The sequence below is a fragment of the Neoarius graeffei genome, chromosome 20 (genome assembly GCF_027579695.1).
Source record: "Neoarius graeffei isolate fNeoGra1 chromosome 20, fNeoGra1.pri, whole genome shotgun sequence".
In the NCBI taxonomy this organism is placed as follows: Eukaryota; Metazoa; Chordata; class Actinopteri; order Siluriformes; family Ariidae; genus Neoarius; species Neoarius graeffei.
The window spans coordinates 15,030,169-15,056,406 of record NC_083588.1 but is presented as its reverse complement, the minus strand read 5'-3'; the positions used below and the strand labels follow the sequence as shown (position 1 = coordinate 15,056,406).

General features: G+C 40.8%; 1 protein-coding gene across 7 annotated transcripts in view; it reads left to right on the top strand.

The window, feature by feature from the left end:
* The first annotated feature begins 11,742 nt into the window (after positions 1 to 11,742).
* Positions 11,743 to 26,238, top strand: part of caskin1 (CASK interacting protein 1) — a 276,168-nt gene continuing 261,672 nt past the window's right edge. For all 7 annotated transcript variants that reach the window (XM_060901306.1, XM_060901301.1, XM_060901305.1 and 4 more), the window contains exon 1: positions 11,743 to 12,287. In XM_060901306.1, the coding sequence (XP_060757289.1) occupies positions 12,194 to 12,287 (94 nt within the window). In that variant the 5' untranslated portion in view covers positions 11,743 to 12,193. The remainder of the gene's footprint in view (positions 12,288 to 26,238) is intronic.

Genomic DNA, 26,238 nt, shown 5'->3' with positions numbered 1-26,238 from the left:
AGGAGATCGTGAGCTCTGAAAACCATCATAAAAATGGTACCTACTGCCATCTGGTGAGGAACATTGTAATACAGATGCAAGTAGGGACTTAAACTCTCGTGGTTACCAGAGGACTGGCCCCCCACTGTAACCCTAGCTATGTAATAGGCGAGAGGTCGAGGGCTATAGAAAGGGAGATTGGCACAGCCCAATGTGCCTTAACATCCTGGTTAGTACTATGATGGAGGATTTCCTGGGAACACCAGGTCCTGGCACAGGAGGGACTTGGACTTTGACTGTATGATTGGGATGACATCTGGAAACATGCTAAATCCATATCAGTATGCAATCGCACTAAAACTATAAAGTTCCAGATTTTATACACAGAACATCTCATCTCATTATCTCTAGCCGCTTTATCCTTCTACAGGGTCGCAGGCAAGCTGGAGCCTATCCCAGCTGACTACGGGCGAAAGGCGGGGTACACCCTGGACAAGTCGCCAGGTCATCACAGGGCTGACACATAGACACAGACAACCATTCACACTCACACCTACGGTCAATTTAGAGTCACCAGTTAACCTAACCTGCATGTCTTTGGACTGTGGGGGAAACCGGAGCACCCGGAGGAAACCCACGTGGACACGGGTAGAACATGCAAACTCCGCACAGAAAGGCCCTCGCCGGCCACGGGGCTCGAACCCAGACCTTCTTGCTGTGAAGCGACAGCGCTAACCACTACACCACTGTGCCGCCCTACATAGAACATACAGTACTTATTTATTTACTACAAGTTTTGTTCTAGATACTTACACCGATCAGCCATAATATTAAAACTACTGACAGGTGACGTGAATAACACTGACAATCTCATTACAGTGGCACCTGTCAAGGGGTTGAGATATATTAAGCAGCAAGAGAACAGAGCAAGAGAACTTGAAGTTGATGGATCGATTGATCAGTGAGCCTTCGACACCCATGACCCTGTCACCGGTTGTCCTTCCCTGGACCACTTTTGGTAGGTACTAACCACTGCATACCAGAAACACCCCACAAGATGTGCCATTATGGAGATGCTAAGACCCAGTCATCTAGCCATCACAATTTGGCCCTTGTCAAAGTTGCTCAGATCCTTATGTGTGTCTATTTTTCCTGCTTCCAACACACCAACTTTGAGAACTGACTGTTTTCTTGCTGCTGAATATTGCTGTCTTCTTTTGCCTTCTCTTTCTGTCTGTGGAGACGCCTTGGTCTTTCCGTTTCCGGTTGAGAGTACGCTGTGCGCATTTTGGCTGCCGCTTCTCACCAGAGCTTTTTATTTTTCTTTTTTTCTCCCTTTGTGTTTCTTTTTGTGTTTTTCTTTTTATATTTTGATGTTTGTTTTTTTGTTTGAATGTTTTGTCCGCCGGTTGTGGTGTAGCTCCAGACCCAATTTTGGGCATCGGTTCCCTTCAGGCCTTGGTCCGCCATGGGTGATGCCTGTGCTCCTCAATATGGACTACAGTGAGCTCGTTGCTCTTTTAACATCGGGGTTGTCCAGGACTCTGTGTAGCGGTGCTTCTGTGCTTGGTACAGTGTTCCGAGCAATGTTGCCCGGTGGCGTCACAGTGGCTGTGCAGGTGGTTTGGGACATACCAGCGCTTTGTGTGATGGTACTTCTGTGCCTGGTTTGTGGATCCATGGCGCAGTGTTCTGTGCGATGTTGCCCGGCGCCGGTGCAGTGGCTGTGCAGACGGTGTGGGATTTATCTTCATGCACCTTTTGATGAGACTGTGGGTAGATACATCATTGGAATTATATCCTGACCCTCTTTTGGTGGACTTTTTTTTTCCCCGAATTGGAAAGCAACTTGTGAGAAATTCACAAGTTGCTTTTACTGAGCATCTTGGAGAATCTGCCACAATTCTTCTCGAGACTTTGACGATTGTACTTTCTTCTTGCATGCAAAACTCAGGAAACTTCATTATGTTTTTGTTTGAAAAGTGGCTTCTCACATAAAATGATGCTTTCTTTACTGACAGACAAACATTTTCTGTAACATTATTTTTGGAGGCATGGTTTTGGGCGGCATGGTGGTGTAGTGGTTAGCACTGTCGCCTCACGGCAAGAAGGTTCTGGGTTTGAGCCCAGTGGCCGATGGGGACCTTTCTGTGTGGAGTTTGCATGTTCTCCTCATGTCTGTGTGGGTTTCCGCTGGGTGCTCCGGTTTCCCTCACAGTCCAAAGACATGCAAGTTAGGTTAATTGGTGGCTCTAAATTGACCGTAGGTGTGAATGTGAGTGTGAATTGTTATTTGTCTCTGTGCCAGCCCTGCGATGATCTGGCAACTTGTCCAGGGTGTACCCTGCCTCTCGCCCATAGTCAGCAGGGATAGGCTCCAGCTTGCCTGCAACCCTGCACAGGATAAGCAGTTACAGATAATGGATGGATGGATGGATGGATGGACTATGTCTTTCTGTTCTCTCATCAAGAATTGGTTGAGATAGTTAGTTTGTTCAAGTTCATTTCAGTTTTGTCAACTCTCAAATGCTTATTATAGGGTTACTCACAGGTACCATACCCGAGCATGTTTGACCCCCAAAGTTCTAGTCATTTGACTAGTCTGAGGGTACCATGCCTGAGCACAGAACTTGAACACTATGACATGCACCTTTCAATTCAACTGAGAAAATCTGGGTTAATAACACGTCTGATTTTCACCTTATTGATGAACGTGAATTGTAGTTGGCAAGTAAAGCTGCAAATTCCTCTCTCAACGTCAGCTGTCTCTTTAAAAATCTTATGTGTGCAGCACGATTTACTGAAAATCACTGTGTTGCATAATTAATAAATCTGTATGGTATTTGAGCTGGGAGGAACATATCCCAGACAAAGAAATTCTGCAGAGATCTGGCATGGAGAGTATACATTCTATGCTGCTGAGATTGCAGCTCCGCTGGGCTGGGCATGTTGTCCGCATGCCTGATGAATGGCTCCCAAAGAGATTCTTCTACGGAGAGCTGACCACTGGTAAGCGTTTGGTTGGAGGCCAGAAGAAACGTTTCAAAGACTCCCTTAAAGTTTCTCTCAAGCGCTGCCGCATAAACCCGGACACTTGGGAACAACTAGCCCTAGACCGCTTCGCTTGGTATAATGCAATTCACAAAGGTGTCACAGTTTATGAGAGGGAAAGAATAAGCAGTGCTATCCAAAACCGTCAAATACACAAAGAGAAGCAACTAATCCAACCCCCGACTGCTCCAGATATATTACATGTCTGTCCATATTGTCATCGTACATTTCGTGCCCGTATTGGCCTTATCAGCCATCTGCGGACTCACAATCTATGAAGTCATGCTCATCTTCGTCTACGAAGGAGGAAACACGTGGTATTTGAGAGGGCAGTGTGTCACTGTGTTGAACCCAAAATGACTCCAAATAAGCCATAATGTAAAAACAGTCTCCATCGTGTATGCAAGAGTGCTTTTCTTCAATGTAAAAAGTTGAATAGTGATGATGGAAGCATATGCAGGCCCTGAACGTTAAACATAATGTGAGCAGGCCAGTAGGGGAGTGGGGAGTGTGTGGTTTTTTTTTTGGGTCATTCTTGGGCATGGTACACGGCAACCACACCGAGCGTGACTGTGACCTAAAGATTTACGAGATAGCAGCCTATAGAATAAGTCAACTGTGATTGTCTTTTGTCTTCATTTGATTGGCGGCTGTGTTATTTCATGCTGTCTTGCCCCACCAAATTCCACTCCAAACTTTAGTCAATGTGTCCCTTTAAAAGTTCTATATTGAGTAAAGGAAGCTCAGTTGTTAGCTTTGGGCTACTGGTTGGAAAATTATGAGGCCAAGTCTCAATTGCTTTGGATAAACACCAGCCAAATGAGCCTTACAACAAAATGTTTTCTTGTCAGAGGAGTCAAACACTAACAATCCTTCGATGCTAAGAACCTTTAACTATCCAGAGAACATTTGACAAACCTGCTATTCTGTAGTGGACATGTCAATATTACATTCAGTGATTTTTTTTTTTTGTGTGTGTGTGCGCAAGACATTTGAGAAACAGTGCACTATGGGTAATACATATAATCCCTTATCAACAGACACATACTGTATGAACACAACCACTATCATGAGGCTCCATAAAATGGCTGACATCCAAATTTGAACACTCACTAAGCTTGAATGCTTGCGTTTGGGACACAGCCTTATTTTCACCTCATTTCAATTTTGGCTTGTAAAACAGTGAATATAACTGTTTTGATATTCAGTGTTTGAAAGGTTATTAATCACTTCAGGATATTTTAGCCACACAGTGGCTGTGCTGGCTCAGTTTATTTTCCTTTGAAAATGAATAACAGTTCTAATTCTACATAGTTTGCTTGGCGGCTCCCTTTTTTTTCCATGTAATTTCCGGCGTCAGGAATGAGGAGTGCTGTTTACTACCTCAGGTTCTATTAGGGCGACGCTAACCGACGTTCAGCTCAGATTCACGTCACTGAATCAATTTGTTGTTGTGATTTGAACTGCACAGGGGTTGCTTCATTTGATTTGGCATTCATATTAACATACAAAAACAGTGTTAATCAACTATTTCGAGTCCATTTTTTACAGGATTATACAATCACCTCGTTGTCAGTCACCTTTAAATCTAAGAGGACTCCGCTTGTGGGTAAACTGTGGAATCAATTTATCAATTTACAAATTGCACACAATCTCATATGGCAGAGAACGCAACTGCTTTTCACAGTCAGAACTCAAGAAGTCAAACAAAGCAAAAATATTTGAAGAGAGAGTCTACATAAAAAAAGACGCAATATTGGCGGTCAAGATTCATTCTTGGACGCAAATCAATTATTTTTGAAAGAGTCGTTCACAAGGAACCGATTTGTTCTCGAATAATGCAACTGCTTTCCAGTCAGAACTCAAGAAGTCAAACAAAACAAAAAAAAAAAATCTGAAGAGATACAGTTTTAATTTTAAAAAAAAGACGCAAATTTGGCAGTCAAGATTCATTCTTGGATGAGAATCGATTTTTTTCTGGAAGAGTCGTTCAAAAGGAACCGATTCGTTCTCGAATGACGCAACTGCTTTTCACAGTCAGAACTCAAGAAGTCAAACAAAACAAAACAAAAAAATCTGAAGAGATACAATTTTAATAAAAAAAAAGACACAAATTTGGCAGTCAAGATTCATTCTTGTATGAGAATCGATTCTTTCTGGAAGAGTCGTTCAAAAGGAACCGATTCGTTCTCGAATAACGCAACTGCTTTTCACAGTCAGAACTCAAGAAGTCAAGCAAAACAAACAAACAAACAAAAAAAATCTGAAGAGATACAATTTTAATTTAAAAAAAGACGCAAATTTGGCAGTCAAGATTTATTCTTGTATGAGAAATGATTCTTTCCGGAAGAGTGGTTCAAATGGAACCAATTCGTTCTTGAATAATGCAACTGCTTTTTACAGTCAGAACTCAAGAAGTCAAACAAAACAAAAAAAAAACATCTGAAGAGATACAATTTTAATTTTGAAAAAAGACGCAAATTTGGCAGTCAAGATTCATTCTTGTAAGAGAATTGATTCTTTCCAGAAGAGTCGTTCAAAAGGAACCGATTCGTTCTCGAATAATGCAACTGCTTTTTACAGTCAGAACTCAAGACGTCAAACAAAACAAAAAAAAACATCTGAAGAGATACAATTTTAATTTTGAAAAAAGATGCAAATTTGGCAGTCAAGATTCATTCTTGTAAGAGAATTGATTCTTTCCAGAAGAGTCATTCAAAAGGAACCGATTCGTTCTCGAATAATGCAACTGCTTTTTACAGTCAGAACTCAAGAAGTCAAACAAAACAAAAAAAAAACATCTGAAGAGATACAATTTTAATTTTGAAAAGAGACGCAAATTTGGCAGTCAAGATTCATTCTTGTATGAGAATTGATTCTTTCCAGAAGAGTCGTTCAAAAGGAACCGAGTCGTTCTCGAATAACGCAACTGCTTTTCACAGTGAGAACTCAAGAAGTCAAACAAAAACAAACAAACAAAACAAAAAAAATCTGAAGAGATACAATTTTAATTAAAAAAAAGATGCAAATCTGGCAGTCAAGATTCATTCTTGTATGAGAATCGATTCCTTCTGGAAGAGTCGTTCAAAAGGAACCGATTCATTCTCGAATAATGCAACTGCCTTTCACAGTCAGAACTCAAGAAGTCAAACAAAACAAAACAAACAAACAAAACAACCAAAAAAATTCTGAAGAGATGCAATTTTAATTAAAAAAAGACGCAAATTTGGCAGTCAATATTTATTCTTGTATGAGAATCGATTCTTTCTGGAAGAGTCATTCAAAAGGAACCGATTCGTTCTCGAATAACACAACTGTTTTCACAGTCAGAACTCAAGTCGTCAAACAGAACAAACAAAAAAAATCTGAAGAGATACAATTTTAATTTTAAAAAAATGCAAATTTGGCAGTCAAGATTCATTCTTGTATGAGAATCGATTCCTTCTGGAAGAGTCGTTCAAAAGGAACCGATTCGTTCTCGAATAACGCAACTGCTTTTCACAGTCAAAACTCAAGAAGTCAAACAAAACAAAAAAATCTGAAGAGATACAATTTTAATTTTAAAAAAAGACGCAAATTTAGCAGTCAAGATTCATTCTTGTATGAGAATCAATTCTTTCTGGAAGAGTTGTTCAAAAGGAACCGATTCGTCCTCGAATAACACAACTACTTTTCACAGTCAGAACTCAAGACGTCAAACAAAACAAAACAAAAAAATCTGAAGAGATACAATTTTAATTTAAAAAAGATGCAAATTTGGCAGTCAAGCTTCATTCTTGTATGAGAATCAATTCTTTCTGGAAGAGTCGTTCAGAAGGAACCGATTCGTTCTCGAATAATGCAACTGCTTTTCACAGTCAGAACTCAAGAAGTCAAACAAAACAAACAAAAAAATCTGAAGAGATACAATTTTAATTAAGAAAAGACACAAATTTGGCAGTCAAGATTCATTCTTGTATGAGAATCGATTCTTTCCGGAAGAGTCGTTCAAAAGGAACCGATTCGTTCTTGAATAACGCAACTGCTTTTCACAGTGAGAACTCAAGAAGTCAAACAAAACAAAACAAACAAAAAAAATCTGAAGAGATACCATTTTAATTAAAAAAAAGACGCAAATTTGGCAGTCAAGATTCATTCTTGTATGAGAATCGATTCTTTCCGGAAGAGTCCTTCAGAAGGAACCGATTCGTTCTCGAATAACACAACTGCTTTTCACAGTCAGAACTCAAGAAGTCAAACAAAACAAAACAAACACAAAAATTCTGAAGAGATACAATTTTAATTAAAAAAAGACGCAAATTTGGCAGTCAAGATTTATTCTTGTATGAGAATCGATTCTTTCCGGAAGAGTCATTCAGAAGGAACCGATTCATTCTCGAATAATGCAACTGCTTTTCACAGTCAGAACTCAAGAAGTCAAACAAAGCAAAACAAACAAAACAAAAAAAAAATCTGAAGAGATACAATTTTAATTTAAAAAAAAAGACGCAAATTTGGCAGTCAAGATTCATTCCTGTATGAGAAACGATTCTTTCCAGAAGAGTCCTTCAGAAGGAACCGATTCGTTCTCGAATAACACAACTGCTTTTCACAGTCATAACTCAAGAAGTCAAACAAAACAAACACAAAAATTCTGAAGAGATACAATTTTAATTAAAAAAAGACGCAAATTTGGCAGTCAAGATTTATTCTTGTATGAGAATCGATTCTTTCCGGAAGAGTTGTTCAAAAGGAACTGATTCGTTCTCGAATAACGCAACTACTTTTCACAGTCAGAAGTCAAACAAAACAAAACAAACAAAAAAATTCTGAAGAGATACAATTTTAATTAAAAAAAGTCGCAAATTTGGCAGTCAATATTTATTCTTGTATGAGAATCGATTCTTTCCAGAAGAGTCGTTCAAAAGGAACCGATTCGTTCTTGAATAACGCAACTACTTTTCACAGTCAGAACTCAAGAAGTCAAACAAAGCAAAACAAACAAACAAAAAAAGCAAAAAAATCTGAAGAGATACAATTTTAATTTTTAAAAAAAAGACGCAAATTTGGCAGTCAAGATTCATTCTTGTATGAGAAACGATTCTTTCCCGAAGAGTCCTTCAGAAGGAACCGATTCATTCTCGAATAACACAACTGCTTTTCACAGTCAGAACTCAAGAAGTCAAACAAAACAAACACAAAAATTCTGAAGAGATACAATTTTAATTAAAAAAAGACGCAAATTTGGCAGTCAAGATTTATTCTTGTATGAGAATCGATTCTTTCCGGAAGAGTTGTTCAAAAGGAACCGATTCGTTCTTAAATAACGCAACTACTTTTCACAGTCAGAAGTCAAACAAAACAAAACAAACAAAAAAATTCTGGAGAGATACAATTTTAATTTAAAAAAGTCGCAAATTTGGCAGTCAATATTTATTCTTGAATGAGAATCGATTCTTTCCAGAAGAGTCGTTCAAAAGGAACCGATTCGTTCTCGAATAACGCAACTACTTTTCACAGTCAGAACTCAAGACATCAAACAAAACAAAACAAAAAAATCTGAAGAGATACAATTTTAATTTAAAAAAGACACAAATTTGGCAGTCAAGATTGATTCTTGTATGAGAATCGATTCTTCCTGGAAGAGTTGTTCAGAAGGAACCGATTCGTTCTCGAATAATGCAACTGCTTTTCACAGTCAGAACTCAAGAAGTCAAACAAAACAAACAAACAAACAAACAAAACAACAAAAAAAATTGAAGAGATACAATTTTAATTAAAAAAGATGCAAATTTGGCAGTCAAGATTGATTCTTGTGTGAGAACTGCTTCTTTCCGGAAGAGTTGTTCAAAAGGAACCGATTCGTTCTCGAATAATGCAACTGATTTTCACAGTCAGAACTCAAGAAGTCAAACAAAACAAAAAAAATCTGAAAGCGATACAATTTAATTTAAAAAAAAGACGCAAATTTGGCTGTCAAGATTCATTCTTGGATGAGAATCAATTCTTTCCAGAAGAGTCGTTCAAAAGGAGCCGATTCGTTCTCAAATAACGCAACTGCTTTTCACAGTCAGAACTCAAGAAGTCAAACAAAACAAAAACAAACAAAACAAACAAAAAAATCTGAAGAGATACAATTTTAATTTAAAAAAACCGCAAATTTGGTAGTCAAGATTCATTCTTGTATGAGAATCGGTTCTTTCTGGAAGACTCGTTCAAAAGGAACCGATTCGTTCTCGAATAACGCAACTGCTTTTCACAGTCAGAACTCAAGACGTCAAACAAAACAAACAAACAAAAAAAATCTGAAGAGATACAATTTTAATTAAAAAAAGACGCAAATTTGGCAGTCAAGATTTATTTTTGTATGAGAATCGGTTCTTTCTGGAAGACTCGTTCAAAAGGAACCGATTCGTTCTCGAATAACGCAACTGCTTTTCAGAGTCAGAACTCAAGACGTCAAACAAAACAAACAAACAAACAAACAAAATCTGAAGAGATACAATTTTAATTAAAAAAAGACGCAAATTTGGCAGTCAAGATTTATTTTTGTATGAGAATCGGTTCTTTCTGGAAGACTCGTTCAAAAGGAACCGATTCGTTCTCGATTAATGCAACTGCTTTTCACAGTCAGAACTCAAGACGTCAAACAAAACAAAACAAACAAACAAACAAAATCTGAAGAGATACAATTTTAATTAAAAAAGACGCAAATTTGGCAGTCAAGATTTATTTTTGTATGAGAATCGGTTCTTTCTGGAAGACTCGTTCAAAAGGAACTGATTCATTCTCAAATAACGCAACTGCTTTTCAGAGTCATAATTCAAGAAGTCAAACAAAACAAACAAACAAAAAATCTGATGAGATACAATTTTAATTAAAAAAAGACGCAAATTTGGCAGTCAAGATTTATTTTTGTATGAGAATCGGTTCTTTCTGGAAGACTCATTCAAAAGGAACCGATTCGTTCTCGAAAAATGCAACTGCTTTTCACAGTCATAACTCAAGAAGTCAAACAAAACAAAAACAAATAAAACACAAAAAAATCTGAAGAGATGCAATTTTAATAAAAAAAAAAGACGAAAATTTGGCAGTCAAGATTTATTTTTGTATGAGAATCGGTTCTTTCTGGAAGACTCGTTCAAAAGGAACCGATTCGTTCTCGAATAACGCAACTGCTTTTCACAGTCAGAACTCAAGACGTCAAACAAAACAAACAAAAAAAATCTGATGAGATACAATTTTAATTAAAAAAAGACGCAAATTTGGCAGTCAAGATTTATTTTTGTATGAGAATCGGTTCTTTCTGGAAGACTCGTTCAAAAGGAACCGATTCGTTCTCGAATAACGCAACTGCTTTTCACAGTCAGAACTCAAGACGTCAAACAAAACAAACAAAAAAAATCTGATGAGATACAATTTTAATTAAAAAAAGACGCAAATTTGACAGTCAAGATTTATTTTTGTATGAGAATCGGTTCTTTCTGGAAGACTCGTTCAAAAGGAACCGATTCGTTCTCGAATAACACAACTGCTTTTCACAGTCAGAACTTAAGATGTCAAACAAAACAAAACAAACAAACAAACAAATCTGATGAGATACAATTTTAATTAAAAAAAGACGCATATTTGGCAGTCAAGATTTATTTTTGTATGAGAATCGGTTCTTTCTGGAAGACTCGTTCAAAAGGAACCGATTCGTTCTCAAATAACGCAACTGCTTTTCAGAGTCATAATTCAAGAAGTCAAACAAAACAAACAAACAAAAAAATCTGAAGAGATACAATTTTAATTAAAAAAAAGACGCAAATTTGGCAGTCAAGATTTATTTTTGTATGAGAATCGGTTCTTTCTGGAAGACTCGTTCAAAAGGAACCGATTCGTTCTCGAAAAATGCAACTGCTTTTCACAGTCATAACTCAAGAAGTCAAACAAAACAAAAACAAATAAAACACACAAAAAAATCTGAAGAGATGCAATTTTAATAAAAAAAAGACGAAAATTTGGCAGTCAAGATTTATTTTTGTATGAGAATCGGTTCTTTCTGGAAGACTCGTTCAAAAGGAACCGATTCGTTCTCGAATAACGCAACTGCTTTTCACAGTCAGAACTCAAGAAGTCAAACAAAACAAAAACAAACAAACAAAAACCTGAAGAGATACAATTTTAATTAAAAAAAAAGACGCAAATTTGGCAGTCAAGATTTATTTTTGTATGAGAATCGGTTCTTTCTGGAAGACTCGTTCAAAAGGAACCGATTCGTTCTCGAATAACGCAACTGCTTTTCACAGTCAGAACTCAAGAAGTCAAACAAAACAAAACAAACAAACAAAAAAATCTGAAGAGATACAATTTTAATTAAAAAAAAGACGCAAATTTGGCAGTCAAGATTTATTTTTGTATGAGAATCGGTTCTTTCTGGAAGACTCGTTCAAAAGGAACCGATTCGTTCTCGAATAACGCAACTGCTTTTCACAGTCAGAACTCAAGACGTCAAACAAAACAAAAACAAACAAAAAAAAATCTGAAGAGATGCAATTTTAATAATTAAAAAAAAGACGCATATTTGCCAGTCTAGATTCATTCTTGGATGCGAATCGGTTCTTCCTGGAAGACTCGTTCACAAGGAACCGATTCGTTCTCGAATAACCCAGCTTTAATACAGCCGGGACATAACTGACACACACACGCACGACGGAGAGGAGCAGCGATGGCAGTCCACACTGCTGCTGCACACCGCGTCTGGCTTCAGCTCCGATCTCGGAATGTCGCGTCTCAGTCCTGCTGCTGCTGCTGCTGCGCTTTAGTTTGTCGTCAAACGCCAGAGATGTGATTCATATCCGCTGTGCGTGAACGGTTTGTGGGCACCAGAGCATATTGATATGCACGTCGTTTTCGCGACATTGGACTGATGCAGGCTGTCGATTGGGCAGCGATTACGACTTGCAGTCGAAGCTTGAAATCGCAAACAAACAAACAAACAAACAAATAAATAAATAAAAGCGCCGCGCATCAGCAGCAGCAGCAGCAGCATTTGGCTGATCGTCGCGCGAGCTGAAGCATCCTCCTTCCAGCACAGGGAGGATCCGCGCGGGGAAAACAGCACGCGCACACGCACGCACGCACTCACTCAGACGCGCGCGCGCTCAGAGGATGCTCCGGGTGTAAAGCGGCAGATTGAGCAATGGGCAAAGACCAGGAGCTGCTGCAGGCCGTGAAGACCGAGGATCTGATCACCGTGCAGAAACTCCTGCAGAGGCCCAAACCCGGCAAAGCAAGTAGGTGCTCCATTTCTGTCTAAATCAGCTGTGTGTGTGTGCGCGCGCGCGCGCGCTATATTGATGTGCTGCATCGATTGTCGATTAGAGCGCGCGCACTCGGTGTTCCGCGATTATTTAGGGAACGGATGTCACGCCGAACGATTTCACTCAGGAAACGGGCCGCTCATGGGAAGAACTGCGTTATGCTGAGCATGATGACATCATGTGAAGAATGAACAGATGTTTACCTGAGCACACCTGCACATCACCTGCTTCAGGCAATCTGTGTCACGTGATGTCATCATCACCTGCTGTCACTAACCCTGCATCACATCCTCATCCCTGGGAAGAACACCCCACTCCACTCCACTATACTCCACTCCAGCCTCATTCAGCGCAACCGCGAACATATACCGCATCAGAGCCTCATATGGCAGGTTTCTGTCCTTCAAAATGTATGGTAGTGCTGTAAATTCCAGCAGGAGACTGCATGGTGCCATGACAAGTTTCACCCCCGACTTGTCATCGTTTTCACGTCCTTGCATGTTGTCGGGAAGGAGGGTCAAGAGATGACTACGGAAGGAATGCCAAGGAACGCATCGTAGGAGTCGTCAAGCTGGGTTGGAAAATACATATATGTTATTTACCAGTTGGAAGGTCCGTATCGTGAAATACCGTGACTGAGATCTAAAGCGCCTCGGTCAGTGTTCAAGGCCGAAGTCACGGTATTTCACCATACGGACCGACCTTAAGCTGGTAAATAATAAATTCTAACAGAAAACGAGAGCGCCCGAAAGGGAAAACCGAGCCGAGCCGCTATAATGCAAATGGCTTCCTCCTCGGTATACAAGTGCACTTCCATGGCAGGAAAAAAACTACATTTTGCCACCTATGTAGTCCCCTGTTTATACAAAACTGAGTCATTCAGGATTCAGCCATGTTTTTGCTTGGCGTTAGCAACAGTTAGAGGTTTTTAGCTTTCTCCTGAAATGTTTTCTTTTATTTCTTCTTCCTCAGGGTAGTAAAACTCGCTTTCGCTGTGAACACTGTCGTTATCGCGATCCATGCTGTAAAATTAATGCCGTTCTCCTGAGAAATGCGAAAATGAATGTTGACAAAAATTGCGACTATGTTTGTTGTTGTTGTGAACGAGCGAGTCGCCAGAGGTCCATAACCGGGGTCCGTATCACAGTATACAGACCCACTCGCCAGCCAGTCAGAGTGCAGGATTTGATGGAAACCGGACCGCGAAAAAAAAAATGTATTATTTACCAGTTGGAAGGTCCGTATCGTGAAATACCGTGACTGAGATCTAAAGCGCCTCGGTCAGTATTCAAGGCCGAGGTCACGGTATTTCACCATATGGACCGACCTTAAGCTGGTAAATAATATATATATTTTTTTCTTTACCAAATTCTAACAGAAAACGAGAGCGCCCGAAAGGGAAAACCGAGCCAAGCCGCCATTTTGAATCCTCATTCACGGCTGTAATGCAAATTGCTTCCTCCTCGGTATACAAGTGCACTTCCATGGCAGGAAAAAAACTACATTTTGCTGCCTATGTAGTCCCCTATTTATACAAAATTGAGTCATTCAGGATTCAGCCATGTTTTTGCTCGGCGTTAGCAACAGTTAGAGGTTTTTAGCTTTCTCCTGAAATGTTTTATTTTATTTCTTCTTCCTCAGGGTAGTAAAACTCGCTTTCGCTGTGAACGCTGTCGTTATCGCTATCCATGATGTAAAATTAATGCTATTCTCCTGAGAAATGCGAAAATAAATGTTGACAAAAATTGCTACTATGTTTGTTTTTGTTGTGAACAAGCGAGTCGCCAGAGGTCCATACTGTAGGATACAGACCCACTCGCCAGCCAATCAGAGCGCAGGATTTGATGGAAACCGGACTGCGAAAAAAAATGTATATTATTTACCAGCTAGGAGGCCCATATTGTGAAATACCGTGACTGAGGTCTTGAAAATACTGAACGAGGCCTCTGTGTCTCGGTCAGTATTTTCAAGACCTCGGTCACGGTATTTCACGATATGGGCCGACCTTAAGCTGGTAAATAAGATATTTATTTTTTCTTCTTTACCAAATTCTAACAGAAAATGAGAGCGCCCGAAAGGTAAACCATATTTCGAACAAACCTGCTACTCGGCTTTCTCCTGAAATGTTTTCTTTTATTTCGTCTTCATCAGGGTAGTAAAACTCGCTTTCGCTGCGAACACTGTCGTTATCGCTATCCATGTTGTAAAATTCATGCGATTATACTGAGAAATGCGAAAATAAATGTTGACGAAAAATCATAGAACATCGTAGAATCATAGGATTCCGGACCGCTCGCGAGCCAGTCAGAGCGCACGATTTGATGGACCACGAAAAAAACTAAAAACAATTCTGACACGCTAGGTTTTTTGTCAGGGTGTCAAGATGCCACATGACTTCTTCGATCATGTCACGCTACAAGGCCCGTTTGTTATTCCTGACGATTGTGTTCGGGGCTGACGCTGGAAATTTGTCGGCCATGCCGAAATCGTGGAATTCGCGTAGTCTGATTCCGACATAACACACCACAATCTCATACATTTAGCTAACACTTGATCACAGCCTCATACATGTAACTTACACTGTCATACTGCCTGATACACTGCATACCAGCCTCATATGTCTCCGGTTTGATACCAAAATTTAGTTTGGTACGGTACTTGGCATGGTAGAATGGTCACGGTACTAATTCAGTACCAATACAATCAACCAACCAACCAATAAATAAATAAATATTCACACAAACAGATTAAATTAATAAACAACAAAAATCGTCGTAAATGCTGCTCATTCTCACCATGTAACGCCAGATCGGCTGAACTTGCATTACAAGCTGGCGAGTCTGTTAGCTAGATTCAGGACGGGAAATATTGTGAATAAGCGAACCATGAACAAAGTTCGGTACTTGTCATTTAGACAATCTTATTTTCAATTTATTTATGTGATCATCATGCCCGCCTTCCATTCCTGGAATTCTTTGTACAAACTGGGGTGTACGCTATGTGCCTCAGATGTTTCATCAGTTTAGACATATTGTCTCCTCCTGCCACACATGACTTGAGGCATCGTTTGCAAGAACATGTAGAAGGGGACTCCACCTTTCCACTTTCACTTGCCCTAAAAGCAAAATATCGCTATATTTCGCTCAGAGAGTCTTGTTTCTCAACAAGGTTCAGCAAACTAATGTCACTAGTTTGTTCAGCAGTTGCCGAATACATAGGATCTTCCCAAACAGAGCTGGACACCTCGAAGCATGGTCACTAGTCAGAGGGAAAGCTCTTCCACTGTTAGTGTTCGACTTGTTTCACGCCCACGAGCTGCCGGCTAAAGGCCAATTTATGCTGACAACCCAGTCTTCGCAGACGGCGTCACAGACAGCGTCTGCATAGCCCCCCCACCTTCGCAGACGCTCTGCGCGCACCTCCCAAAAATTGTGACCACCGCAGACAGCCTCGCAAACAGCGTCGCAGACAAGAGGGCTCTGATTGGTCCACTCTGCATCCGCTGTACACGCACTTCCGCTTCCCTACTTCCCCGGTTTGTTTTGTTTTCACGACCGCCATTTTTAAAAACACGAGCGAAGATGGAGCAGCACGAAGAGCGGTTGATCGAGGAAGTGAGGAAGTACGTACATCTATACGACTCCAGTTCTAGTCATTATAAGGACAGCGCAGTATAAGGACAGCGGTGTTGAATGACCTGTTGCTCAGTAACCGGAAGATAAACACTCCACTAACCACACCCACCAACTACTCCTAGCGATTTCGCAACTTCGCACCCCCTTGCGTTGTGGCGGTGAATAACATCGCGCACGCCTATACTCCCCGCTCAACGATAAATTACAACTGTCTGCGAAAAGCTATCTGCGAAAGCCTTGTCGCAAGAGCATGCAGAGGCCTTCAGTCTGAAAAGGCGGGGGAAATTGCGAACTCTTTAAAGTGCATCTCAGAGTATTGTGAAAACAGCAGTGAAAAACAGTAACTTTAACGACTGAAATTTGTGAAATGATACCGCACCATTGCAAATGTCAAATTTACTACTTATAGTAAATTACTGGTAACTGGTGCAACCATCATGCTAACATTACACACTACATCACAAGCTCATACTTTTAACTAAAGTTGTATAACAGCCTTATCCATGTATCTAACACTACATTAAAAAGGCCTTTCCCCCCCAAGTTAAACTTCTATTTTGCATGTGCAGTGTTGCTACAAGGTGACTATACTTCTACTACACATACACAGCTGTGCTCTTGCATCAGTGCAGCAACACAATTGGCTTCATGTGTTTCCCGGTTCGACTGACAATTTGCTTTTTGGAGGGAGGGGCAGGATATGTGCATACAACCGCCATCTTTGGTGTTACAGACTTTTGTAATAAATTTCTATTCACTATTCTTTAAGTGGTTTGTCTCCTCCTTTATAATGCCTCTTGTATACAACACTTGTTATAACACTGCATCAAAGTCTCATACATGTACATAAAACTACATAACAGTCTAGTACATGTAACTAACACTTTGTTACAGTCTGACACTGTAACTAACACTGTACTACAGCCTGACACTGTAATTAACACTGTACTACAGCCTGACACTGTAACTAATAGTGTACTAGAGCCTGACACTGTAACTAACACTGTACTAGAGCCTGACACTGTAACTAACACTGTACTAGAGCCTGACACTGTAACTAATAGTGTACTAGAGCCTGACACTATAACTAATAATGTACTAGAGCCTGACACTGTAACTAACACTATGCTACAGCCTGACACTGTAATTAACACTGTACTACAGCCTGACACTGTAACTAATAGTGTACTAGAGCCTGACACTGTAACTAACACTGTACTAGAGCCTGACAGTGTAACTAATAGTGTACTAGAGCCTGACACTATAACTAATAATGTACTAGAGTCTGACACTGTAACTAACACTATGCTACAGCCTGACATCGTAACTAACACTGTATTATAGCCTGACCTTGTAACTAACACTGTACTATAGCCTGACCCTGTAATTAACACTGTTGTACAGCCTGACCCTGTAACTAACACTGTACTACAGCCTGACACTGTAACTAATATTGTACGAGAGCCTGACACTAACACTGTACTACAGCCTGACACTGTAACTAACACTGTACTAGAGCCTGACACTGTAACTAACACTGTACTAGAGCCTGACACTGTAACTAATAGTGTACTAGAGCCTGACACTGTAACTAATAATGTCCTACAGCCTGACACTGTAACTAACACTATGCTACAGCCTGACATCGTAACTAACGCTGTACTACAGCCTGACCCTGTAACACTGTATTATAGCCTGACCCTGTAACTAACACTGTACTATAGCCTGACCCTGTAACTAACACTGTTCTACAGCCTGACACTGTAACTAACACTGTACTACGTCCTGACACTGTAACTAACACTGTACTACGTCCTGACACTGTAACTAACACTGTACTATGTCCTGACACTGTAACTAACACTGTACTACAGTCTGACACTGTAACTAACACTGTACTAGAGCCTGACACTGTAACTAATAGTGTACTAGAACCTGACACTGTAACTAATAATGTACTAGAGCCTGACACTGTAACTAACGCTATGCTGCAGCCTGACCCTGTAACTAACACTGTACTACAGCCTGACACTGTAACTAACACTGTTCTACAGCCTGACACTGTAACTAACACTGTCCTACAGCCTGACATTGTAACTAACACTGTCCTACAGCCTGACACTGTAATTAACACTGTACTACAGCCTGACCCTGTAACTAATAGTGTACTAGAGCCTGACACTGTAACTAATATTGTACTAAAGCCTGACACTGTAACGAACAATGTACTAGACCCTGACCCTGTAACTAACACTGTACTACAGCCTGACACCGTAACTAACACTGTACTACAGCTTGGCACTTTAAATAACACTGTTCTACAGCCTGACACTATAACTAGCACTGTCCTATAGCCTGATATTGTAACTAACACTGTCCTACAGCCTGACACTAATACTGTACTACAGCCTGACATTGTAACTCACAATTTCCTTTAGCCTGACACTGTAAGTAATACTGTATGACAGCCTGACATCATAACTAACACTGTACTACAGCCTGACCCTGTAACTAACACTGTACTAGAGCCCGACCCTGTAATTAACACTGTACTACAGCCTGACACTGTAACTAACACCGTACTAGAACCTGATGAGCTGTCTTATTGTATAATATTGTACTGTAACAGACTCAATGCTATTGTCATATTATGCATTGCCTTATGGATCAAAATTGTATTGTAACCTGTTATAGCAGGTTCAGTGGTTTTGTCAAAGATCGGCCTGTCGCCTTAAGAGTCAAAATCGTACCGTAATGTGTGAAAGCCCGATGTTTACATCCCTACAATTTAACAAAACTGCATCACAGCATGCCATTGCAACTAACACGACATCACAACATGGCACTGTATCAAACATGACATCACAGCATTGCACTGTAACTAACATCACAGTTACCCTGTAACTCGCATATCACAGCAGTGCACTGTAGCTAACAATGCATTACAGCATGACATTGCAATTAATATGACTTCACAGCATGGCATTGCAACCAACTTGATGACACAGCCATACTTGAGGGCAACTGGAACGACTGGCCCAGGATCGCGATGCCTGGCGACCGCTTGTTGGTGGCCTATGCCCCAGACGGGACAACAGGCAGAGATGAGAGATGATAACAACACAACATTGCGCTGTAACCAACACTGCATTACAGCATGACATTGCACGTAACATGACATCACAGCATGACACTGTAACTAACATGACCTTACAGCATTACACTGTAACTAATGCTCCATTACAGCATGGCATTGCAGCTAACATGGCATCCCAGCAGCAAGCACTGTATCACAGCATAGCACTGTAGGTATCACTATATCACATCGTTACACTATACACTGTTATTAACACTGAATCACTACATGGCACTATAACTAACACTGCATCACAAGCTTGATGGACCCTGAGCCACCAAGGGGCCCATGTGAAGGCAAGATTTTTTTTATTACTGTGTTAGGTTTTGTTACATTTATTTTTTCCATGCGCCAGGCTTTCTCAGGGGCCCCCTTGTAGTCAGCAATTAAAGAATATGAGAAAAAGCACACTCATTCTAGTTACTGCACGTTTTTAATCGTGATTTGATAACAATCTGAGAAAGATTAATCATCATATTATCACACGCAACATACATTTTGCTTCTGTAGTAACCAAGTATGTGAGCCATAGTTGGCAGATATTAGAAACGATGGCCCAAGCCAGTGCGATGTTCGTGTTGCTGCCTCAAGTGTTGAACTTTTCAGGTTGACGTGTCAGCTCATCTCGGGCGTGCTTACGATGGTTTCACAGGGGTCCATGCAAATAATATGATTTGAAGTCGATCAAGCCAAGCTTTACGTTAGTTAGTCTTCTTATGCGTAAATTGACACACAGGAGGACGAGTAGGGTACAAATGTTTTTTTTTTTTTCTGAATTTACAGGGTTTTCATGAATACCAAATTTTTTGTCTCAATGCTCGTATGAAAGATTTACTATAAATCTGTTTGTAACCAGCTTGATAAATGTTGTCAAGAGTGTGAAAATCATTTAACATACTGTACAATTGGGTCAGAAGTTTACAGACAGTGACATGAATGTCATCTTGGATATGAATGTCATGGCAATATTTGGGCTTTCAGTAATTTCTTTGAACTGTTCTTTTTCTGTGGCAGAATGATTGTACAGCAGACATCTTTAATAAAAAAAACCACTAGAATTTGGTGCATAAGTTTTAATTTTCTTTGGGTTTTCTGAAATCAACACAGGGTCAAAATTATACATACGGAGTCAAAAATTTACATACGCTCACTTAGAGGTGATGAAACTTCCAACATGTCTCTTATCTTGCCATGGCTGAGGTCTCTTAACTTCCTGTTAGTGATCATGATTTGACGACAGCTGGTAACTTCTCTGTGCCTTCATAAAAAGGTTTTGTTTACAGTACTCATTGGCTTGACCAACACACAGTAAAATGGGGAAAGTCCAAGGAGCTCAGTGCAGATCTGAGAAAGAGGATCGCAGATATACACAACTCTGGGAGGTCTCTTGGAACCATTTCTAAACAACTACAAATTCCAAGATCAGTTTGAATAATTGTATCCAAGTTATTGTGAGGTGTTGTCACTTTGCCAAACTACTTTGCTTCAAGAAAACCCAAACTGTCATGCTCAGCTGAAAGGAAATTGGTTTGGATGGTCAGGAACCACCATAGCACAGCCCTGCCATGAACTGGAAGCTGATGGATCACTGTCTACAGTTCAGATCACCATGGACTAAGAGGCTGCTATCCGAGAAATAAACCCCTGCTCCAAAATTGACACCTTCAAGCTTAACTAAAGTTTGAAGCTGACCACAGGGACAAAGAAAAAGCCTTCTGGAGGATAGCTGTATGGTCAGATGAAACAAAGATTGAGTTGTTTGGCCACAATGGCCACCATGTACAGAGGGACACTGTACCAACTGGTGGTGGTGGTGGTGGTAGGATCATCATGCTCTGGGGCTGTTTTGCTGCCAGTGGAACTGGTTCATTGCACAAAGTGGATGGAATAATGAAGAAGGTTGACTAGCTCAGAATTCTTCAGCATAAACCATCAGAAACTTGAACATGGGAGTTACAACAGGACAACGAACCCAAACACGCATCAGAGCTGGTTGTGGAGGATAAAGCAGGCTAACATTAAGCTTAAAACAAGTCCTGACTTCAACCCTATTGAAAATAGATGGGCCATGCTTATAAGTCGAGTCCATGCCAAGAAAAAAAATTAATTGAACTCTACCAATTCTACCATGAAGAGTCGTGAAATATCCAACCAGAATTCTGCCAGAAGCTTGTTCATGGTAAACAAAAATGTTTGGTAAAGGTGAATCTTGCAAAGAGACATTTTACCCAAATATTCGGTGTGCTGTTTGTATATTTTTCACCCATAATGTATAATTTTGACCCTGTTTGTTTTCAGAAAACCCAAAGAAAATTAAAACTTGTGCACCAAATTCTAGTATTTTTTTTTAAATTAAAGATGTATGCTGTACATTCTGCCACAGAAAAAGAACAGTTCAAAGAAATTCCTGAAAGCCCAAATATTGCCATGACATTCATATCCAAGATGACATTCATGTCACTGTATGTAAACTTCTGACCACAACTGTAGATACAAGGTGATCCAACTTATGATGCATTACTACTATATGCATCAACTTACATTTAACCACAACATCATGAGAAAACAAGGATGTTCAAGTCAGAGAAAAAAAAAACCCTTACTGCTGTTAATTTTTTTAACAGGCTTAATAAATTCATTGTGAGATTCTGTCTGGAATGCGGATTATTCAAAGTGCGTTATTCAATGCTCTGGGTGATCGGTCTCTTTGTAATGCTAATTAACAGATTAATACTTTTCTTGCTGAAAAGCCCAGCTTGGTCTGACTGACCAGCTGCTAAAATCTGGTAAAGTATTTGGAAATAATTTATGCGTCACTGCTACGAATACAACATAGTAGGCAATTTGTTTCGAGAAGATAACAATAGCAAGGCAATGGGAAAATCTCAAATATGAATTGATTAAATCAAGCAAAAGGGGAAAAACTGGAAAAATTCTGGAGAAACTAACTACAGCTGACCAGCTCAGTTTGTTTCATCAGCTGCTCAGCCCAAGCTGAATTTAATATTTTGGGAGAATGTTTACAAAAAAAAAAAAGTTTTCCATTAATTCTTCATGACAACTGTCAAATTAATAAGTATTTTTCGACCTTTGTAGATTTTTAGTGTGCCGCCTGGCAAAAAGCTTACCGTAGAACACTGACTGACGACCACTGCATGACAAGCTGATAGCAGAATTAACACTGCTTCTTCCTGAAACGCTGTGTTACAGCTTGATACTTCATTAACAATGGATTCCTGACTGATACTGTAAATAACACGAGAGCACAGAATTTGTCTGCAAGAAGCACAATACATTCTGATCGTCTAACTAACATGATATGACCGCCTGATATCGGGGTGTTTAAAATTTTCATGGGACAGGATCCGATGTGGCGGCATGGTGGTGTAGTGGTTAGCGCTGTCACCTCACAGCAAGAAGGTCCGGGTTCGAGCCCCGTGGCCGGCGAGGGCCTTTCTGTGCGGAGTTTGCATGTTCTCCCCGTGTCCGTGTGGGTTTCCTCCGGGTGCTCCGGTTTCTCCCACAGTCCAAAGACATGCAGGTTAGGTTAACTGGTGACTCTAAATTGACCGTAGGTGTGAATGTGAGTGTGAATGGTTGTCTGTGTCTCTGTGTCAGCCCTGTGATGACCTGGCGACTTGTCCAGGGTGTACCCCGCCTTTCGCCCGTAGTCAGCTGGGATAGGCTCCAGCTTGCCTGTGACCCTGTAGAACAGGATAAAGCGGCTAGAGATAATGAGATGAGATGAGGATCCGATTTGAAATGGGAGATTCTTCCAGAGTCTGGGGGCAACAATGGAAAAGGCACGGTCACCTTTGGATTTGAGGCATGAACGCGGTACTGATGCCCCTTTTCCACCAAAGCAGTTCCAGGACTGGTTCGGGGCCAGTGCTTAGTTTGGAACTGGGTTTTCTGTTTCGACTGACAAAGAACTGGCTCTGGGGCCAGAAAAACCGGTTCCAGGCTAGCACCAACTCTCTGCTGGGCCAGAGGAAAGAACCGCTTACGTCAGTGGGGGGGGCGGAGTTGTTAAGACCAACAACAATAACAAGACCGTGAAAGATCGCCATTTTTAAGCGACGAGAAGCAGCAGCTGTACAAACGCGAAGTCATCCATTATTATTGTTGCTGCTGCTGCTTCTTCCGTGTTGTTTTTGCTTTGATATTCGCGCCAAGGTTTATGTAAACGTAGCGCCATAACTGACGTATACAGCGACGTAATGACGTGGCTCCGCTTAGCACCGCGAGCTATGGAAAAGCAAACTGGTTCTCAGCTGGCTCGCAAGTTGAACGAGTTGTGAACCAGCACCAGCACTGGCCCCAAACCAGCCCTGGAACTGATTTGGTGGAAAAGGGGTATGAGAGGTCACCCTCACAATTACTGCGATTACAAAGTGACGTGGGAGCTGAGTGTGGTGTAAGCAGATCAGAGATGTACTGTGGGGCTTGACCATTAAGAGCTTGAAAATCAAAGTGAAAATCTTTAAAAATCAACTCTGTACTTCACCGGTAGCCAGTACAGCTTAGCCAGGATGGGAGTGTCTTCTCTTAGTTCGAGTTAAAAGTCTAGCTGCTGCATTTTGGACCATTTGTAGTCGCAAAAGAGTCGAATGGGTCAACCCCAGATACAAAGCCTTAGTTACAGTAGTCCAGTCGAGATGTAATAAAAGCATGAATTACTTATTTGGATTGCCAGGTCTTTTGGGGATAAAACTGGCTTTATTTTTGCAATATTTCTAAGATAGTAAAAGCTACCTTTCAGAACAATACTCACTTGTTTATTGAAATTCAACAAGCTGTCCATAAAAACACCAAGCTTTTTAACCTCAGTGTGCAAATTAGCAGACAGAGGACCAAGAGTAGAGCTGATATTGGAGGCGAAGCTGGAAGGTCCAAAAATGATCACTTGATGTCCTCCACGCAGCTAAACATGTTCATCGTAGAACATGTACCGTCAGATGAAACTGGTCGGTAAAACTGTGTTTCATCTGCATAGGAATGAGGTGATTAAAATTGGAATTAAAATGGATTTTTTTTTGGGGGGGGGTAGCACCATTTGAATTATACAACATGCCTACCACTTTAAATGTGTAAAAAAAATTTAAATTGTGACACAAATAGTAATTGAAAATGAAAAAATAGAAATCTGGAGTGTGCATAGGTATTCACCCCCTAAAGTCAATACTTTGTAGAGCCACATTTTGCTCCAATACAGCTGCAGGTCTCTTGGGGTATGTCTCTATTAGCTTAGCACATATAGCCACTGGGATTTTTGCCCATTCCTCAAGGCAAAACTGCTCCAACTAGTTCAAGTTAGATGGGTTGCGTTGGTGTAAAGCAATCTTCAAGCTATGCCACAGATTCTCAATTGGATTAAGTCTGGGCTTTGATTAGGCCATTCCAAGACATTTAAATGTTTCCCTTTAAAGCACTCCAGTGTAGCTTTAGGCTTTTTTATATTTAGGGTCATTGTCCTACTAGAACATGAATGTCTGTCCCAGTCTCAAACCTCTGGCTGACTCAAACAGGTTTTCCTCCAGAATTGCCCTGTATTTAGTACCGTCCAGCTTTCCTGTCCCTGCAGATAAAAAACATCCCCACAGCATGATGCTGCCATCACCATGCTTCACTGTACGAATGGTGTTCTCAGGGTGATGGCAAGTGTTGGGTTTGCACCACACATGGTGTTTCCCATAATGGCCAAAAAGTTCAATTTTAGTCTAATTTGACCAGAGAATCTTCTTTCATGTGTTTGGGGAGTGCCACATGCTGTTGGGCAAAGTCCAAACATGTTTTCTTGTTTTTTTTCTTTCAGCAATGTCTTATTCTGGCCACTCTTCCATAAACCCCCGCTCTATGGAGTGTATGTCTTAAAGTGGTCCTATGGACAGATACTCACTCCCATCTCTGCTGTGGCTCTTTGCAGCTCCTTCAGTGTTATCTTTGGTGTCTATGGCTACGTTCACACTGCAGGCTGAAGTGACTCAAATCCGATCTTTTCGCCCATATGTGACCTGTATCCGATCTTTTATTGACAATATGAACGACACAGATCCGATTTTTTCAAATCCGACCCAGGCCGTTTGGATATGTGGTCCTAATTCCGATTCCTATCTGCTCTTTTCATATGCGACTTCAGTCTGAACCGCCAGGTCGCATTCATCCGACTTACACGTCATCAACAAGCCACAAACGTCACTATTCTGCGCTGAAGTAGGCGGCGGGTCTCTCAAAAAAAGTTACAACAACATGGCGCATAGTCACGGGCGCAGATAGAGGGTGGGACTCGTCCCACCCAGATTTAAATTCACCTCGCTCGGTCCCCCCCACTTATAGGGAGGAAAAAACGTCTATGCTGTCTTTCTTTGCATAAGGCAAACCTCACGGAAAAATCAAAAGACTAATTACCATTCGGTTTATTGAGGTGCACAGCAGTGTATACATAGTTGCAACAATTCACATAAAACAAAGACTGATATTCGGTTGGTTGAGCTGCGCAGACTGCACAGGTTGCGAGCTCGAACTTGGTTGCTATGGTAACCCACAACAAGTTTGACAGGCATATCGGGGTTGGGGTTGGTTTGCTGGCAGCTTTGTCCCCCCCAATTTTTTGTCCCCTCCAGTTCAAAAAACGTATCTGCGCCCCTGCGCATGACATCAATGCGAGGGACGCTTCGGGCTGTGAAGGTTCTGAATCTTCTCAATGGAAGGACGCAGAGGTTAGGGAGCTGATTTCCATTTGGGGAGATGCAGCTATTCAAGCTAGATTGGATGGGTCATACCGCAACCGGGCGGTTTTACTTCCGTAAACACTGGCCATGCTCACTGCGTGTGACGTCGTCGTATCCTGCAATGCGCATGCGGAACACTTTTAGGTCGCTTTTCGTTCATACTGAGGATCACATACAAGTCGCATATATTTGTTAATGTGAACGACCTCACAAAAAAATCGGATTTCACAAAAAAAATCGGAATTGAGCATTAAGCCTTGCAGTGTGAACGTAGCGTTTGTTGCATCTCTGATTAATGCCCTCCTTGCCTGGTCTGTGAGTTTTGGTGGGCGGCCTTCTCTTGTCAGGTTTGTAGTGGTGCCATATTCTTTCCATTTTGCTATCATGGATTTCATGGTGCTCCGTGGGATATTCAAAGTTTG